This window comes from Coenobita brevimanus, chromosome 106 (genome assembly GCF_032717465.1).
Source record: "Coenobita brevimanus isolate Jiangsu-jjx chromosome 106, ASM3271746v2, whole genome shotgun sequence".
NCBI classification, from domain to species: Eukaryota; Metazoa; Arthropoda; class Malacostraca; order Decapoda; family Coenobitidae; genus Coenobita; species Coenobita brevimanus.
Window position 1 is genome coordinate 1,694,226 of NC_137059.1, and position 19,340 is coordinate 1,713,565.

The 19,340-nt window shown below is 43.7% G+C and overlaps 1 protein-coding gene and 1 pseudogene across 1 annotated transcript; both read right to left on the reverse strand.

The window, feature by feature from the left end:
• Positions 1-8,000: 8,000 nt before the first annotated feature.
• Positions 8,001-18,718, reverse strand: LOC145416473 (uncharacterized). The gene is made up of 10 exons (XM_080285429.1): positions 18,641-18,718; positions 18,245-18,380; positions 15,924-16,137; positions 14,735-14,863; positions 14,416-14,515; positions 13,735-13,870; positions 13,073-13,286; positions 12,804-12,878; positions 8,410-8,854; positions 8,001-8,261 (listed from the first exon to the last, which is right to left on the reverse strand). The coding sequence occupies exons 1-10, from the start codon at positions 18,689-18,691 to the stop codon at positions 8,001-8,003; spliced, it is 1,761 nt and encodes a 586-aa protein (XP_080141555.1). The 5' UTR covers positions 18,692-18,718.
• LOC145416579 (5S ribosomal RNA) lies at positions 18,096-18,214 on the reverse strand (annotated as a pseudogene).
• Positions 18,719-19,340: the final 622 nt, after the last annotated feature.

Here is a 19,340-nt window from a genome sequence, read left to right on the forward strand (position 1 = left end):
ATATCACAAATCAGTAGTTTGTGCTGCTGCACACACTCCTCACTTCCTATAACTTTAACATCCCTCACTAACCTCCTATCGGCCCTCCTAACCAGAAAATAATCTATCTGACTGCTATTTCCCCCAGGAGGAACGATTGGGCAAATATGAATTGGAGAAGATGGGAGACGTGGAAGGTGTGTGTAAGATATTTACAGAAGAAATATGTGCAGCATGTGATGTGGTGTGTGGAAGGAAGAGAAGACGGAGGGGGGTGCAAGGAACAGCGTGGTGGACTGAAGAGGTGAAACAGGCTGTGGCACAAAAGAAGAAAGCATACAATGAATGGATGAGAAATAGGGGTGTGGAAGAAGTTGAGAGGCAGAAGAGAGAGTTATATGTGGAAAGAAAGAGAGAGGTGAAAAGATTAGTAAGAGAGAGTAAGAAGAAAGTGGATGAGGAATTTGGAAGGAATTTGAGTGTAAAGTGGAGGGACTGTAAGAAAATGTTCTGGAGAGAAGTGAAAAGAGTAAGGTAGGGTGGAAGTGAAGTAAGCAGGGGAGTGAAAGATAAAAGTGGTAGATTACTAGTGGAGGAGGGAGAAAAAGTGAACAGATGGAGAGAACACTTTAAGGAATTGTTGAACGTAGAGGATGGAAGTAATGCGAGTATAAGTGGGTGGGGAATGGCTGGGAGAAGGAGGGAGGTGAGAAGACAGGAAGAAATCAGTAGGATAGAAGTTGTGGAAGCAATGAAGAAAGTTAAAACGGGGAAAGCCCCAGGAATTGATGGAGTGTGTGGTGAAATGCTGAAGCATGGGGGAGAGATAGTAGTAGAATGGATGTGGAAGATGTGCAGATTGGCCTGGGAGGAAGGTAGAGTCCCGGAGGATTGGAAGTCAGGTATAATTATTCACTTGTACAAAGGAAAAGGGAAAAAAGAAGTGTGTGGTAATCATAGGGGTATTTGTCTTCTTAGTATAATAGGAAAAGTGTATGGTAGGATACTTATAGACAGAGTTAGAGAAAGAACAGAGAAATTAGTTGGAGAAGAACAGGGAGGCTTTAGGAAGGGAAGAGGTTGTGTAGATCAGATATTCATTCTTAGATCTTTAGTGGAAAAGTTTCTAGAGAAGGGAAAGAAGTTGTATGCGTCTTTCATGGATTTGGAGAAAGCATATGACAGGGTGGATAGACAAGGATTGTGGAAAGTGTTAAGAATATATGGAGTAGATGGGAAGTTGTTGAATGCTGTGAAGAGTATGTACGATGGTGCGAAGGCTGCAGTGCGTGTGGATGGTGAACTAAGTGAATTTTTCTCTTTGAAAGTTGGTTTGAAACAGGGATGTGTCATGTCTCCATGGTTGTTCAATCTGTCCATGGATGGGGTAATAAAAGAGGTACAAGGTAGGGTAGTGGATGTTGGAGTGGCCCTGGTGAGAGAGGATAGTGTTTGGAAACTCCCTGTACTGTTGTTTGCAGATGATACTGTGTTGTTGAGTGAAGACGAAGGGGAGCTGCAAGGCTTGGTGGATGAGTTTGGGAGAGTGTGTAAGAAACGGAATCTAAAGGTGAATGTAGGGAAGAGTAAAGTGATGGTCTTTGAGAGAGGTGAGGTTAGTGAATGTACAGCAGGGTTGGATGGTGAGGAATTGGAAAATGTGAGTACGTTTAAGTACTTGGGTAGTGTGATGAGTAAGGATGGAGGTTTGGAGGGTGAAGTGCTTGAAAGGGTACAGCAGGGAAGAAAGGTTGCTGGTTCTTTGAAAGCTGTGATAAGAAACAGGGAAGTGAGCATGGAAGTGAAAAAGTTACTACATGACAGTATTGTGATACCAACTCTAACGTACGGAAGTGAAGCTTGGACATTGTTGGAAGGACACAAGTCAAGAGTGAGAGCAGTGGAAATGAGTTATTTAAGAGGAGCCTGTGGAGTCACGTGGAGAGACAGGCTGACGAATGAAGATACAAAGGAGCGTTGTGGTGTGGATGTGGATGTGATAGGAAGCGTTATGAGAAACACACTGAGGTGGTTTGGCCATGTGGAGAGGATGGAGGGTGAAAGACTGACGAAGAGAGTGTATGTGAGTGAGGTGGAGGGGGGAAGAGGGAGGGGGAGGCCGAGGATGAGATGGAGGGATGGGGTGGAGAGGTATATGAGAGAGGGGGGTGTGAGTTGGGAGCAGGGCAGTGAAATGGCGGAGGACAGGGCGACTTGGAGGCGATTTGTTTGTGGCTACCCCAAACGGGATTGAGGCGTCTGGCAATAGATAGATAGATAGATACTCAACCCAGCACTGAATGTGCAAGGCTACATCACATTTTGTACATTTAGGTTTTACATTTTTCATGCAGACTCCTCATCTGTGCTGTGCTTCACCCATTATTATATTGTGGTCCATTCGGTCATACCTCACATGTTCTGGTGCGCTAAGTGGTACAGATCTGCCTGGGTTTTCAGAGGGTTTCAGAAGTACATCTACAATCTCTCTTAGGAGGTCAAGTTCAGTGACTTTGTGGAGATTTCTGTAGAGTAGCCATCCATTCATTACTGAGGTATTCCAAAGAAACTGAACAGAGGATCGTACCATGCACGCTTTTGGAACGATACTCTACATTTTCCTCTGAACTGATCGAACAGATCTACTCCTCCCATTCCATTATTGTGCTGCTGTATTGTCTTTGGTTGAGGTATTACCACAAATTCTTTTTCTTTTTTGACCAACGCCTGCATATTCCCATTCCGAGAGTAGTGTTAGTTTTGTTAGGGGCCAGTCTTATCTCGTTATCATTCAACTGACACACAGCAATTCTCTCATCTGTTTCTCTTAACAATTCTGCATCACCCTGCTCTTGCTTCTTGATCTCAGGAAAAGGAACACTTCTTACTTTATCCTTCCGAATGGTTTCAGTAAGGTTGGTATTTGCCTCCCGAAACGATTCAAGCAGAGGCAGTGTTGTGAAAAAGTTGTCATTATATCCATCTGGCTGTCAATATAATCAACCTGGTATATGTGGTCACACCAAAGAAGAGATATAATATAAAATAAAGGGATTAATCCCCAAGCTAGACCTCATCAGATCATATAGCCCTACTAGGGTTACAGGAGACCGCTACCCCTCCCAGCACAGCTGCCACCGGGCGGGGCGCAAACTCGCAACCTCACGATTACGAGCCCGACACCCTACCACCGAGGTACCGCGCTCCCCAACCAAAGAAATCTACAATATCACATGGAGAAATACAGAACACTGTAGTGTACAGTGCCCACTTCTTCATGGTGCCCATTTAATTGGACATCAGTTTTCAAGTTCATGCAGAAATAACAAATTTTTAGTGATGCCTGATCTAATATCCACATATGCTTATTCAGCCCTTTGCTTATCTGAAGAAACACATATTACAAGAATTACTTGTAAAACTAGTAAATGGTAGTGCAATACTTACTTCCTATTGGACACTCTTCTTCTTAGGTTGAAGGGTAGAGAAGCACTGAAGTTTATACACCCTCCCCTGGTGGAGGTGGAGCGGGAAGTGAGGCCTTGCAGGGATGACTATGCACTGGTGAGCAGACAGGATCTTGAAGAAAGCAGGGGAGACTCATCTCACCAGCAGGGATTACAGGCGACGAATTTGACCTGTGACATGAAGGAACTGCTTCATGAGGCGTAGCACCTTGGCCTTGGGGTCCTCCGGTAACCCAACACCAGCTAGCAGAATAAGGAGCGTGAAGTCATGAACACCACAGGCAATCAAGGCTGAACGGAGGAAGGTTCTGACAGAGGAGAATCTCGGGCACCAAAAGACAAAATGGAGGATGGTCTCGTCTGTGTCACCACCCCATGAACACGAAGAAGTAGGGGAGCGGCCTATCCTGTGCAGGTGTGCATTGAGGGCAGTGTGGCCAAGCTGTAGTCGGACCAATACAGTGTCCAGGTCATGACTGGGGGAGCGAGCCCAAGGTTGTGGGCCAGATGATGAGCGGTATGCAGAGGCTAGTGTTGCTGAGTAAATCAGTGATGACAGCGTTCCATAAGTTGAAGAGGGTGCAAAAGGTGTGTGACGAGAAGGAGGAAAACTCACGAGGATAGGATTCATTGTCTGTCATGTCACGTGCCAGTGTGGCTGCAGCACTGTAAATGTATTGTAAAACCTTGATCATGGAGAAAAAGAAGAACTGAGTAACAGCTGAAGACAAGTTCACGATGAGAGGATGGGCGCCTGGAGCACAAAAAGGCTAGGGAAGACTGAGAATCGGAAAATATGACGACTATCTGGGGGGAAGTGAATCTCTGACAAACTCCAAGGTGTCCAGGATGGCAAAAAACTCAGCAGCAAGGATAGGGTGAAGCCTGTCTAGTTTCCATGTTTTACAAAGAGAAAGGCAAGGGACAAAGATTGCTGCCGTCGTGGAGGGTGGGGAGGGAACATGAGAGCCATGTGTAAAAATCTTAATAGAATTAGCATAACAGTGGTACACTAGTTCACCAAAGAGGGGGGGGGCATTCGAACAGTCGGTGGACTTAGTGAACAAGACGTGGAGGTGTAAGTGAAAAAAGGAAGGGAAAAGAGGGAGCCAAGGGGGGACTGGAGAGACAGGAGACACTGGGAAAGGATGAGGCAGAGGCAAAGATAATCGGCAAAAGGATTGCAAAGCACAGGCGAGGAATGGAACACGGGAACGTAGAGGCAAGGATGGATCATCATGAGAGATACTAGGATGGTCATAAAGTATAGCCAAGGGATGGGATGGGGAAAAGGAGAAACTTCTATATAGGAATGAGCAGTCTTGGAACACTCACCATCGCTCCAAGGGTAACACATTTGCCTCTGCATGCATTGCAACAGCCAGCGAGGAGTAGAGTGCTCCAAGTGCTGTACAGAGGGCAAAATTTTGAATTACATTGAGCTTACGTAAAAGGGAGAGGGAGGCGGATCCATATATGGTATAGTCATAATCCAGTTCGCTCCTGATATACGCCTGGTAAAACTTCAACAGGACTTCCCTGGAGGCATCCCATCGGAAGCCTGTTATGCATTTCATGAGGGAAAAGCGCTTCATACAGGAGACCCGTAAATAATCAATGTGTGCCTTCCAAGCTAGAATTGGGCCATCAAGTCGGAGCCCCAAGAAGGTGTGGTGACACCGGAGAGGGACTGGGGTGTCATGGACATGAATAGTGGGCAGAGAGGGCAGTGCACGTCTAAGGGTAAAAAACATTAGTACACACTTGTCTACATTAACCCTGAAACCCCAGTCTGCAAACCAAGTTGGTAGGGTGTTAATCCCTGACTGGAGACAGTCCCGTGCCTCCCACAGTGGGGGCTGAGCTAAGGAGGATTAGGTCATCTGCATATACTAGAAGAGAGGTGCCTGGAGGACAGGGAAGTGTAGACAATAACATGTTAAAGAGGAAGGGACTCAAGACCGACCCCTGAGGTACCCCCTTATGGACCGGAAATGAAGAAGATGTTTTCCCCCCAAGAGAAACTGAGAAGGTTCTGCCAGAGAGGAAACTACGGAACCAAGTCAGAGGCATCCCAACTATCCCACTCTTGATAAATTATAGAGGATCCCCTCGTGGGAAGCTGAGTCGAAGGCCCCAGCCAGGTCAATAAAAAGGACCAACGTGACTTCTTTATTTCTATGTGTGACTTGGATAGAATGTTCAAGGTGATGAAGGACGTCCAGAGTGCCGTGTCCTGGCCAGAAGCTGTACTGCTCCTCCAGGAGAAGACCCTTTCTCTCTGCCCACCAGTGTAACCTGTTACCTACCACACATTCCATGAGTTTCCCGAGACACGAGAGAAGGGCTATCGGCCTGTAGCTACTAAGCAGTGTGGGGTCTTTCCCTAGTTTTGGAAATGGGAGAATGGAGGTATGCTTCAATGCCATGGGAAAGATGCTCAACTCGCAGCTAGTGTAAACAACTTCAGAGGGAGGTGGTCATGTGCCACAGGGGGAAGATGGGCCAGGAATTCGTATAGTATAGTGTCGAGCCCAGCAGCTTTGTGGGGTGGCAGAGCACGCATTGCGACTGATAACTCATAAGGAGTGATAGGAGATGACAGATCCATGGGGGAGGACTCTGCTTCAGCTACCTCAACCACATGCATGACCCAGGGCGAGTCAGGGATGGGAGCAGGGATACTAAGAGACGAGCTGTAATGGCAGGCAAATGCGTCAGCCTTCCCTGCGGTAGTCAGTAGATCTACACCATCTAGGGTTAGGCGATAAGAGAAGGAGGATAGCTTACCCTTCATGGCCCATAAAAAACGCCAGGTGTGAGTGGAGGATGTGAAGAATGACAGAGACGCCACAAAAGTTGCCCAAGCCTTCCATTTTGCAGCTGTGACGGTACGAATGCATTCCGCGTTTAATTGACGATATTGAAACTTGTTGCTCTCAGACAAACAGGCCTGCCAAATGCGCCAAGCCTGGCACTTCGCTAACACCACCTGGTGACATTCCTCAGTCCGCCAAGGGACACCACACCGCAGCGTCCAATGGGAAGTGACCAATGAAAACGCATCCTTGCCTGCCGCTACCAACCAATCTGAAAAAGCACCCGCAGTGATATTTAAGGGAAAGTGGAGTACTGGTGGAGAGTCCGTCAAGGCCACGGAAAACTTTGTCCATCCACCGTCCCACAGACATGGAAAACTTTGTCCATCCACCGTCCCACAGACACGGAAAACTTTGTCCATCCACCGTCCCACAGACACGGAAAACTTTGTCCATCCACCGCCCCACAGACACCATCGCGGGCTCGCGGGAACCAAGTTGGAAGCAGATACATCAGGGAAGCAGATTATTAGCGGGAGATGATCACTACCCATAAAGGGTCCCACGGTAAACTCCGCCCCATGAAAGTAAGCATCCCCTATACACAGGCCTAGAGCTGAACCCACTCCTGTCTGTGGATCACGAGGAGTCTTGAGGCCCGCTGGGGAGAGAAGGGTGTACCTATCTGACTGCAGCAGATAAGAGAACAGGGAAGAACCGGAGGCACTGACAGAAGGTCGGGATCCCACAGGGAGTGAGGGGCACTCAAATCACCAAAGACCAGTGCCAGTGAAAGGAGCTGGTCAAAGTAATGTGTTAGTTCGGCAACTGTGAGGGTGCGACGGGGGTTGTATAAAAGTAGTAAGGAAACCTGATGTCCCTCCAACTCTACCTGTGCACCCAAGGTCTCCAAAACCCCGTTGTGACAAGTGGTGAGGGGAAACGGCCTACAGGGAATACCTTCTCTTACTTGTAAGGCCAACCCTCCCCCTTGTTGAGCTGGTCTATCCTGTCTAATGACGGTGTATCCCCTAAGGTGAAAATGAAGATGTGATTGTAGCCACATTTCACTCACTCCAATAACCGAGGGGAGAAGTTCATCCAGAAACATCTTGAATTCATGGGTTTTTCTCAGTGCAGAACAAGCATTCCACACCACCATGGAAAATGGCATAAGAATGGAGTCTAAGAAAATGGTGTGAGGGAGAATAACCTAGGCATGAGTTGCTCACAGATGTCCTTGGGCGACATTCCCTGGAGGTAAGCAGAGATGGAATCGATGATGATCCGGAGAAGGGCAGCAAGATCCACAGTGGGGAGAGGTCACAGCTGGCTACCGAGGGAGGGGGTTGGTGAAGGAGGTCGCTGGGATCTGGCTGACGGGGTGTGGGTTACGTGGGCACGGTGAGGGGCCCATTCCTGTTGTTGACCTTGGGAGGGAAGTGGAGGCGGCAAGATCTCATCCATCGGGGTCCTGTCTGCTGGGAGAAGTGGTTGGGGACGATGACATTCTGGCAAGTGAGAGCGCCTCAACCTTGGGGGCAAATGGACAACTGCCGAGTATGACAATCTCCGGGTGGGCAGATCAATCTCAGTGGTTGGCAAGGGTTCTGAACCCCAGGTCCTGAAGTCCATTGTTGCAATCCCATCATCCTGTTCTTCCAAGGTGCCAAACTGGTTCATAATGGGCATCCCCGCCGAAGGACAAGTCAGCCCCGATCCTGAGGAAGAGGAACTACCATGGGCAGAACCACGCAAGGGGGCCCAGAAGCCATCTCAGGGGGCATTTGTCGAAGGAGTCAGCGGACACGACACTCCCCCAGAGACAGGATGACCCTGACGGTATGTGACTGGAAAGGGCGCGCAGGATCTTGTTGATGTCTGCCGTGGGTGTTGAAGAGATCCTGCCATCACGATCGACACTCAAAGCCATGCAATAGACTGGACACATGCGATACTGGTCCGTGGGCACCACCACACAAGTAGCAGTGTGGGTCTAAAACACAGGTGGTACCATCCTCCGTCCGAAATTTGTGGTTAGCATTACACGTAGAGCGACGAAAACCAGATTTACATGTGGCAGAACCATGACCGAATGTGAGGCACTGAAAACAACGATAGACAGGAAAAGTATACGGACTTACCAGGAAAGACACCCTACCGTAAACCACGCACGACGGTAAGGGGCCTGCAAACTGAAGCCGAAGTGTCGTGGAAACTTTAGGCTCACCTGGAGCAGGAAACCCGGCCGGGAGCTGAACCACCTCCACCAGACAACTCAACTCCAGGGGATGATCGTGATTGTGCTGCAGGATGTTGATTTCCATAGTGAGGTCAGCCACCAAACACTCGCGAGCAATAGGGCCTATGGTGCCAAAGGTGTAAGTGCCTGTACCCACATCCCATTCCTGTAACCTTCTACACTTCACCTTCCCGGGGCCAAGTTCACCTAGCTGTTCCACAAGGGGGTTTATCTTACACAAATCCATCTCCCAGATCTGCACCTCCAAGGTCATACCATTACCCTTGATTAATGTTTTGTCAGCACGGCGCCACTTTGCAAAGGGTGCAGCTACCAAGTACTCAGTGCTTTTGGGAGGGGCAGTAAAAACCCTGGACCCAGAAGCCTCTTGGATGTGGAAAATGGCAGAAATATCTCCTTAGGGCTCACCTGACAATGTAGGAGGATGGTAAGCAGAGCCCCTAGTTGCTTTTACCTGGGTGGGATCACCACCAACCCTGGAAGGAGAAGAGTCACGGGTCCTCTTGAGGCCAGTGGAGGAGGAGTCCACATGTTGTGGTTGTTGTGGGTGCGACACGCCCCCCCGGATCCACAGACATTACTCTGGCATCCACTAGGAAACTGTAGACAAACCAGACTTAGCAAATTATCACAGAAAACAACTATCTGCAAGGCAGAGCACCACAACAGACGTCCGCACGCTATGGTGGTCCTTACGAGAGTTGTGTAAATCACTCAGATGGGTCCACTTCCTCTCTCCATGTGCTCAATGTTTACATAGAGTATGAAAAGCTAGCTTTGCAGGACAAAAGTATAATGTTTTCTCTGAAAAACAGGCAAGAGAAAATGGTATGTAAATGATAAATTATTACCTCATGGCTTTTTATAAAAGGACAGTTTTGCACCCATTTAAATGGGCAAAATGCACTCCTGGGTTAAGGGGCTCATCTGCCTAGTGCACCTTAACCTTACAGTGGACAATCATTAATTATTTCATGCAATCCTCATTATACATCAGTGATGTCTGAAAATACAGTATCACAATTTATCCATTAAAACTGCACTGCAAAATGAGGGAAATTGGTAAATTAGCTTTATATGTAGCAATGGACGCTTAACAGGCACTATATCTGTGGCTTAACATGAACTTAACTGCATTAATAAAAAGTATATCATATAATGAGGAGTTACTGTACTGTAATGAAATATTTTTAATTCAACAAGATGAAGCACGATTTTTTTTTTTTCCAATTTTGGACACTGACTAGGCAGTCTGTTCACTGAGAGTAATCTGGATAAACTCAAGTATTAGGCATCTGGCAGTAGATGAAAAGACTGCAGGGCAGATCCAGCACTTCCTAAAACATGATCATCCATCCATCCATCCATCATCCAATCCTACATTGCCCCATGAGGAGCATAGAAGCCCGGGGCTAGGCAGTTGGTCCCGACATTTAAGATGAGAGTGACCAGCCTCACTCATCCCTGAGTGGCATTGCATGAGCAATCAACCCCAACCACCCCTTGGATATAAACCTTCACCGGCTCAATCCGACTGGAGCGCAATAATTACCCACTAAACCACCAGGCACCAAAATTTGGTTATATGGTTACCACCCAGCATAGTAAATGGTTTCCTGGTGCACAGGAAACCATTTGGCTTGTCACTCAGTGTAGAGTCACTCACAGGCTGAAGGAAGTGGAAAGAATGAAAGAAAGAAAAACAGAAGAGGGAGTGTAAAGTCACCCGTAGGCAGAAGGACAAGGAAAGAATGAAGGAAAGACATAAAACTTAATATTACTCACTGAGGACAATCATGTATTTAAAACTGAGTCAAAATTACAAAGGAAATAATCTTAAGTACATCTATTCATCAATAATGTCATATTCATATGTAAAGTAAATGAAAAGCATGTACAGTCAGTCCATGATATTAGTATGGAATGAGTTGTAAAATATCACAACCTTGGAACATACAACTGCTGCTGTAATTTGGGTAAAATTGGTAAATCACCTTCATAGGTAACAATGAAACTTCCACAGCAAACTTTCTTTAATTTTGTGTAGAGTTCATAGCAAATGAGGATGTCAGAAGATGCTGCTCATTACAAGGGCTGTCTGTATTGTTTTTTTGTGTTTTTTTTTACAATAATTCTAAAAATAAGTTGAAAAAAAGGCATACATAATAAAGAGGACCCATACTCCCCAGACCCCCATCTACCACGTCAATGATGAACATAATAACCAAATAAATGAGTTTTAAATTTCTTTGGCAGATAACGTATGACTAGGGGCTTTATTGTTAACCCACTGACGTGATGTCTTTTCCATTTTATTCCTCCCATCTCCTGATAATTTTATTCAGCTTAGGAGACTATTCAAACTGAATGTTTAGATAAAACCTTCAGCAAGCCTTTCATTTTGAGAGGCCTTCTCTAGGCTGAATAAAATCATATGGTAACAGCAAAAATAAACTAATAAGGAAGTCACCCAAAATCAAGGTGTTACTCTCGAGATCATGAGGGGGGCGCGGTAGCACAGTGGTAGAGCGCTGGACTCGTAATCGGGGGATTGCGAGTTCGAGCCTCGCCCGGGCTGCCGTGCCGGGAGTGGTAGCTCGCTCCTGTAACCCTAGCGGGGCTATATAGTCCAATACAGGGCTTAGCTCGGGGGAACTCCATTTCTCCCATTTTTTCTTGAGATCATGAAGAGGAAACACACCCACAATTTTTGACATTATTACTGACACACACGAGGACAAAAGAAAGATGTCCAAACTTTCTGCCTCACTGCTAACAGTTTTATGTGGAATATAATTCAATCTAACCATTTCTTATCTTCACATACATACTAAAAAAGAATATCGCAAACTATGAACTTCTCTACACCATGGTTCTCAGTTTTAATAATACAGTATAATCATTGGCTTTTCTCAGTGGACTGATACAAGTGATTATCATTAAGTCTATCAACACATTCCTCAGGCCTCAAGAGCTTTCCCAGTAGTGAGTATAATACAGTGGATGAATCATCACCTGAGGTTTAAGGGTTAACCTGCTTTAGTATATTTATGGTGTGTAAGAAAAATTAAAAACTAGTCTTGTTAACCAGCTGTCAGTCAAGTACACTTATATGTATGCATATAAACCACACTAAAGACTACAGTTTACAATAATATGCAAAAATCTCATTTCACATCAGTTGTTAAGGGTTAAGTTACCTTAGTATTTATGGCATGTGAGAAAGATTAAAAACTAAATTGTTGTCTACCAACTGTCAATTAAGTACAAGAATTATAATATAGGACAGTATGCACATGAACTAAAGTAACACCTATTTTACAAAAATATAATATCATGGGATATCTTAGTGCATGTCAGTTTTATATTAGGTTCTTAAGTACAGCGATGTATTCATTCATTCATTCACCATCTAATCCGGTGTTGCCCCATGAGGGGTGTAGAAGCCCAGGGCTAAGCAAGTTGGTCCTGACATTTAAGATGAGAGTGACCTGCATCACTCATCCCTGAGTGGCATTACTTGGGCAATAAACCTCAACCATCCCTTGGATATAAACCTGCAACCACTCAATGAGACTGGAGCACTTTAATTACTCACTAAACCACCAGGTGCCATAATTTGGTTATATGGTTACCATCCAGCATAGTAAATGGTTTCCTGGTGTACAGGAAACCATTTGGCTTGTCACTTAATGTAGTCACCCACAGACAGAAGGAAGAAGAAAGAATGAAGGAAAGAAAGCCAGAAGGGGAAGGAAGGAACAAAGAGAGGATAGGGCAGGTACCCGAGAGCAGTACTACATCGAGTGAGTGGATCATGCAACCAAACTATTTTAAATAGAGGACAGAATTTTTTAACTGGAAGGGTTATAGGCGGTTTTTAAAACTGAGGGAGCTAAATACAGCCTCCATTAATCCCTAGACTATGAAACATATCACCTAAACTAAAGAAAACCAACTGTATATACAGCAGGAGGATTATGAAAGTATCTTATGATGGTTTTCACTTTAAATTTGTCTCAAATTTCCATCTCTCCATCTTGAATGCTGAGTTGTAACAACAGATTAACACTAGAATAAGGTGCTAGTCAGGAAGACGTGTTATGGAAAGGATGTTGGGCAGAAGCAATGTCTTTTTTCTGATATTCAGCTATGTGTAATAAGCTGGGGAAAAAAAAAAAAAAAATCATAGCCAAGTTAAGGTACACGAACTACTGTGCAGAAACTAATTGACCATGTTTCTGAATGTGCTATTTCTGCTGCAGGTGCACCTACGCTTCCTTCGGTGGACTATTCCAGTCGATCCCTTCAAAGTCAATCACCACATTCCTACGAGGTAGGTTATAAAGACTGAAAGTAGAGAAAGACATTTTTTAACTTCTGTACATATCATCATCATCATCATCATCATCACCATCATAATCATCATCATCATCACCATCATCACCATCATCATCATCATCATCATCACCATCATAATCATCATCATCATCATCATCATCATCATCATCACTGATATCATCGTCAAGCCAGTAAACACACACCTGTACTCAATCCCAGCTAAGTCCAGCATCTTCTTGGAGGCAATGGTGGATGGGAGGTCTCTGTACTTGTCACTGTCATAAATGACCTTGCTAATGCCTGCCTGAATGATGACCTTGGCACACTCATTGCAAGGGAAGAGTGCAACGTAGATGGTGCAACCTGATACGTCTGCACAGTTCTTGTTCATGATGGCATTCACCTCAGCATGGCATACTGTGATTAGGACACAGAAATTAGTGAACAAAGTATGTGTGGATACAAACAAGACAGTTTTTGCATAATGATCTGGGAAGAGAACTGACTGGATTAATTTTGTTAGCAATGCACATGATAATGGGTGAACACTTTATAGCACAAAACACGATGGATGAAGTTGGCGCATACAGATTATGGCACAGGAATACCTAGTTGAAATATATATATACATCCACAAGATTGTGGCTGCATTCTGACTGGGAAACATAACTGAATGGATAAAGTATATATGGAGATGACCAAGGGAATGGTTCCACATTTACTGTGGCAGAGAAATTAATGGATAACATATGTATGAAGACGAAGAAGACAGTGACTGAACACTGATAAAGCACTAAAACAGATGGATGATGTATGTGTAAAGATACATACCGGTAACAAAGACTTACTAAACTATGATACTTACCATACATGTACTTATTCTCCATTCTGTTAGTGCTAGTCTTGCCCCATGGTAACTGGTCATCACTACAACCTCGTGGCATTCCATTGTATCCAATACCCACAATCTTGTTCTCTCGGTTCACTATACAAGCGCCCACCTGGTCAGATGGAGGGAATGATGAAGTTGTTAACCATTTTATTCCACTGATGTGTTCATCATTTTGCATTCCTGATACTACCAGATGATTAAATTGACTTACAAGACTTTTTGAACTGAGGAGTTTGATACAGCCTTCACTAAGCATTACAGGAGGCCTTTCCGAATTAGAATAAAATTGGCTGACAACAGTACAAAAACTAAAAACATGTCATCCAAATGAGGAAGTTAAAGAAGTAGCCTACTGCCTGAAAATATGTGAATTTAATCCAAAACTGGGGCAGGGAACAGTCTGAAGATATGAATGTCATTAAAACAAACTTTACTAATCTGCCACATATAAACACACCTGATAATGCCATCACAGTGGTTCTGAATGAGACAGCCTTAAAATGTATTCAATATGGATGGTGGGTATTAGAAGTGAAGTAGTGAAATATGATATGGCACATGGGAGGACTTTCTAGCCTCAGGAATAAGCCAGCAAGTCTGTGCCCAGCATCAGACTCACAAATATCTAAGTACTATTAAAAAATAAAAAGTTACCTGGGTGGCTGGGTCTTTACTCCTGAGGGCAGACAGTGTAGCCATTGCCATGAAATACTCCCCCCATGCCAGATAATCCTCACGCTTTTTGTTCACATCCCTGAAGAGAAAATATTCAATGTGACATGAGACCAACCACAAAATAAAATGTTTTGCATAGCGAATGGAATGTGAGAGACTGATTAAGAAAGTCTAAGTTATGTGAATGATAAGGAATGTGAGACAGGGAGAGGGAAACCAAGGATGATATGGAAGGATACGGTAGAGACATACATGAATATGAGTGGTGCAACAGCACCTGTAATAACTATCATCTTACCTGCAGATATTCTGCTGTGACTCAGTGTTGTCTGTACCATTCTGAGTATTGTTGTTGATGGAACCTTCAACAAATTCACTACATCCTGTGAAATCCAGCTCTATTTTCTTATGCACTGGTATGTATTGCCTGTGAAAAAGAGCAACAGCACATTATAAAATCTGCTACAACAAGGAAACTTTAATCAGCATTGGAAGAATCTGTCACAGTGAAGAGTTTAATAGTTTACAACTTCTGTCTACCTATCTATAGCTGGATGCATTAATCCCACTGGGGCTAACCACAAACTGCCTCCATATCATCATGTCCTCTTCCATCAAGCTACCTTTCCTCGGCTTCACATCACCCTCACTCATCAAACAGCATCCTCAGGGAAATGGGTCGCACCGTCATTTACACATCATTCAAACCTTCACATATCTTGGTCTCACCTCACAAGAAAATGAACAGCCACTCATGAATTATCTCTTCCTTTTAAGTGCACTTCACTAACACTTCTGAGACAGCTTCCAAGTTAAAAGAACACAGCAACCTTTCTCACATCTGTCTTCAAGAATATTTCATTGATCAGTTTTAATAACCTTGACATTTTGTTTGCCTCCCCAGTTTCTGTAACTTGTTTTCTCACAGTTATTTACACTATCAATCCATCTTCTTCTCGGCTTACTTACTATACCTTCTTTCATCTTCAAATCCACCCACACATCTGGTAATCTGTTTCATCATCCGATTTATATCCATTCTCTCACCCTGCCCTTGGGTGGGAAAGGAGGTCCGGATGATGATGATGACTCTCATTTTGAACATACCACTTAAACACACATTCTTCTGTTCTTTGATCACCAGGTGTCCTTACGTCACATCTTTCACAGATCTAATTCTTATCCTCCCCAGTTTCTGCAAAGCATAAACTGTACTCATATTCCTAACAATCCCATTTCCACTGAACTCTTTCTTGATTTTCAGACTCATGCCATAACCAAGTTTCTCATCCATATATTAATGTGGGCACTAATGCCACGTCTTTCAGACCTCTAACTTAGTCCATTCTGTATAGTGCTTTCATACCATCCAGATGTTCACACACCTGGAAGGGCCTGGATGAAGTGGATGGTCCAGCAGTCCACCAGGTTCACATCCAAATGAGTCGAGAGCAACATCAACAGTAATTACAACCCATGATCCTTACCTGTATTTCACTCCTGCCATGTCCAAGAGCCTCTTACTAGCCAAGGTGCTCTCTTTCTGTGCATGTTTGTTTGAGCAGAAAACCACTTCTCTAATGCCTGCCTGGATAATCAACTTGGCACATTCATTGCATGGGAAGAGGGCCACGTATATGCTGCATCCCGCCAAGTCTGAGCTATTTTTGTTCATAATTGCATTCATCTCAGCATGACACACTGCCAGACAACCAAAAAATAAAATAACCGTAAAAAATCAAGCTTAAGGTAAAAACTATAAAAAGGAAACACATTAAATAAAGCAATAAAATCAATATAAGAACACTAATTAAAAAAGGAAATAAAACTTCAGGCAAAATGATAAATGAGAAGCATATTAAAATTAAAATGAGACCAGTCCTCATTTACAGTCTCAGTCTCTAGGAAATGTAAAGGTGAAGTAATACTTTATGTGAAACAACTTTCATTGAAGCATGTTTTTTACACATGATTCAGGGGTCATAAGCATATGACAGGGTGGATAGACAAGGATTGTGGAAAATATTAAGAATATATGGAGTAGATGGGAGGTTGCTGAATGCCATGAAGAGTATATATGAGGGTGCTAAGGCTGTAGTGAGTGTGGATAGTGAACTGAGTGAATTTTTCTATTTGAAGGTTGGATTGAGGCAGAGATGTGTCATGTCTCTGTGGTTGTTCAATCTGTACATGGATGGGGTTATAAAAGAGATACAAAGTGGGACTGTGGATGTTGGAGCATCTCTAAGAGAGGGGGCAGTGGTTGGAAACTTCCTGTACTGTTGTTTGCAGATGATCCTGTGTTGTTAAATGAAGACGAAGGGGAGCTGCAAGGCTTGGTGGACGAGTCTGGGAACGTACATAAGAAATGGAATCTAAAGGTGAATGTAGGGAGGAGTAGTTATGGTCTTCGAGAGAAGTGAAGTCAGGGAATGGAGTGAGGTTGGATGAGGAGGAAGTGGAAAATGTGAGTGTGTTTAATTACTTAGGTAATGTGATGAGTAAGGATGGAAGTTTAGAGGGTGAAGTGCTTGAAAGGGTAAAACAGGGAAAAAAGGTTGCTGGTTCCTTGAAAGTAGTGATAAGAAACAGGGAAGAGAGAACAGAAGTAAATAAGTTACTTCAGGACAGTATTGTGATACCAACTCTAATATATGGAAGTGAAGCTTGGAACTTGTTGGAGGGACAGAAGTCAAGAGTGAGAGCAGTGGAAATTAGTTATTTGAGAGGAGCATGTGGAGTCACATGGAAAGACAGACTGACAAATGAGGAAGTGAAAGAGCATTGTGGTGTGGATGTGATGGGATGTGTTAGGAGAAACACACTGAGGTGGTTTGGCCAAGTGGAGAGGATGGAGAGTGAGAGACTGATGAGGAGTGTTTGTGAGTGAGGTTGAGAGGGAGAGAGGGAGGGGCAGGCCAAGGATGAGATGGAGGGATGGGGTGGAGAGGTATATGAGAGAGGGGGGGGTGTGCTGGGAGCAGGACAGTGATATGGCTGGGGGCAGGACGACATGGAGGCGATCTGTTTGTGGCCATTCCTTACAGGATTAAGGCATCTGGCAATAGACAGAGAGAAGCACAAAAAATAATAATAATAATAATAATAATAATAACAGAAACATCTAAGTCTTCAATATACAGTAACTTTACAGGGAATCAAGAGCAGCTTTAAGTGAAACAGCTTAGATGAGGACTATCACTAGCCTTTCTTCCCAAAGAGTGGTGAAAAACAACACACACTCACACACATACTATAAAAAAAATACTGATTAAAAAAAAAAAAAAAATCATGCTGCCAAAGAATAAAAATCCAGTGAAAATTTAAAACCCAGTCCTCTTGCTCAATATACGCTTACAAAGAAGATCCACTTATTCCATTCAACTTGAGGATGTCATTTTTAACTTATTCTTTCTACTACAGTTGGTTTGTTTTCATGTGAGGGAGCTAGACCACTTATACAGCTTGAATACTTAGTCATGGCTGCACGAAATGTCTTTCCTTGTCGGAATAAAGTGGTATGGTGGGCGAATTACAATAAATCCATCCATCCATTGCCAGACGCCATGTATCCCAAACGGGGTGGCCAAGGGCTTAGAGTTAATTGTTTTACAGGGAGGGGCACTAATCCTCCACCAACCCCACTTGACACGTAGGGATGCCAACAGCATCTGGTGTTCCCAGGCGGTCACCCATCCAAGTACTAACCAGACCCAACGTTGCTTAACTTCGCTGATCGGACGGGAAGCGGTGTACTCAACGTGGTACTGAAATAAATCATCTGAGTACAGAGATTAATGTTACTCACCATACATATGCTTATTGAGTAGAGGGTCAGCTGAACGTTTAGTCCATGGCAAGACATCATCGCTACAGCCCCTCGGCATCCCATTGTAACCAATACCCACGATTTTCTTCTCACTGTTTATGATGCATGCTCCAACCTGAAAGAATCATGCAAAGTAAATAACAGAAAATATTAAAGAGAAGTTTTAAAAACTATCAGTACTCATTTCTTATTTGATAATAATCTTATGGGGAATTAAATGTATTTATCAACAACTAACAGTGACACTACCTGAATAAAGACATACACTTACCTGAGTGCTTGGATTCTTTGCAACCTGAACATAATGTGTTCGGGAATCAAAAGCTTTTATCTGCATCGAACAATGACCCAGCCTTAATGAAAACACAAGCTTACTTGAGAACAAGGGTCCTTGCTGCGCATGGCACTCAGGAAGGCCACTGACATTAAGTACTCATCCCAAGAAATGTAATCACTCCTCTTCATTCCTGAGTCTCTGAAAGCAAATATACTATTAGCCTTTGTTATGAGTTGCCTTTTTTTTTTTTTTTTTTTTTACATTCTTTTTTGCCATTAACCCTTTACACCTGAGTACTGGTATGTCTTTTGTGTTTCATATCAAGGCCATCATGACTTGAGCAACCTTTCATTCTTAACCTATACAGTACTTCTCTGCACTTCATTCACATATCTACCTCCTATTTCTATTAATGCATTGAGTTTCTTACAGGTACTATTTATTTTTTAAGACAATCCTTGCCTGATATCTTAGACGTGGAAGTGCACTATGCTACTTAAAATGAAACTGCTTTAAGTGAGACATAATTGGGCTCCTCTATCTTCTTTCTATAGCCAGATGCCTTACTCCTGCAAGGGGTGGACACAAACAAATCACCTCCACAACCTTACAAGCCTTTCTCTCTCTTCTCTCTACTCCATCCCTCCATCTCATCCACATCTCTCAGATATACCGGTACTCTACAAGTTAGTCTCCTATATCTTTCAAGAGGTAAATGGAAACGGTTGCTCCTTTTTTTATTATATGTAAGAATTGTTTGCGTGCCGTAAAACAAATAACTTAAAGTCAAATGGCCAC

Bases quoted from the DNA above. Each gene is read 5' to 3' on its own strand.
- LOC145416473 (XM_080285429.1), bottom strand. From the start codon at position 18,691: ATGTCAGTGGCCTTCCTGAGTGCCATGCGCAGCAAGGACCCTTGTTCT. The intron at 14,864-15,923 runs GTAAGGATCATG...TCTTTTTCACAG, and splicing joins ATGGCAGGAGTGAAATACAG to GCAATACATACCAGTGCATA. The intron at 8,262-8,409 runs GTAAGTCCGTAT...CCTGTGTTTTAG, and splicing joins ACGGTAGGGTGTCTTTCCTG to ACCCACACTGCTACTTGTGT.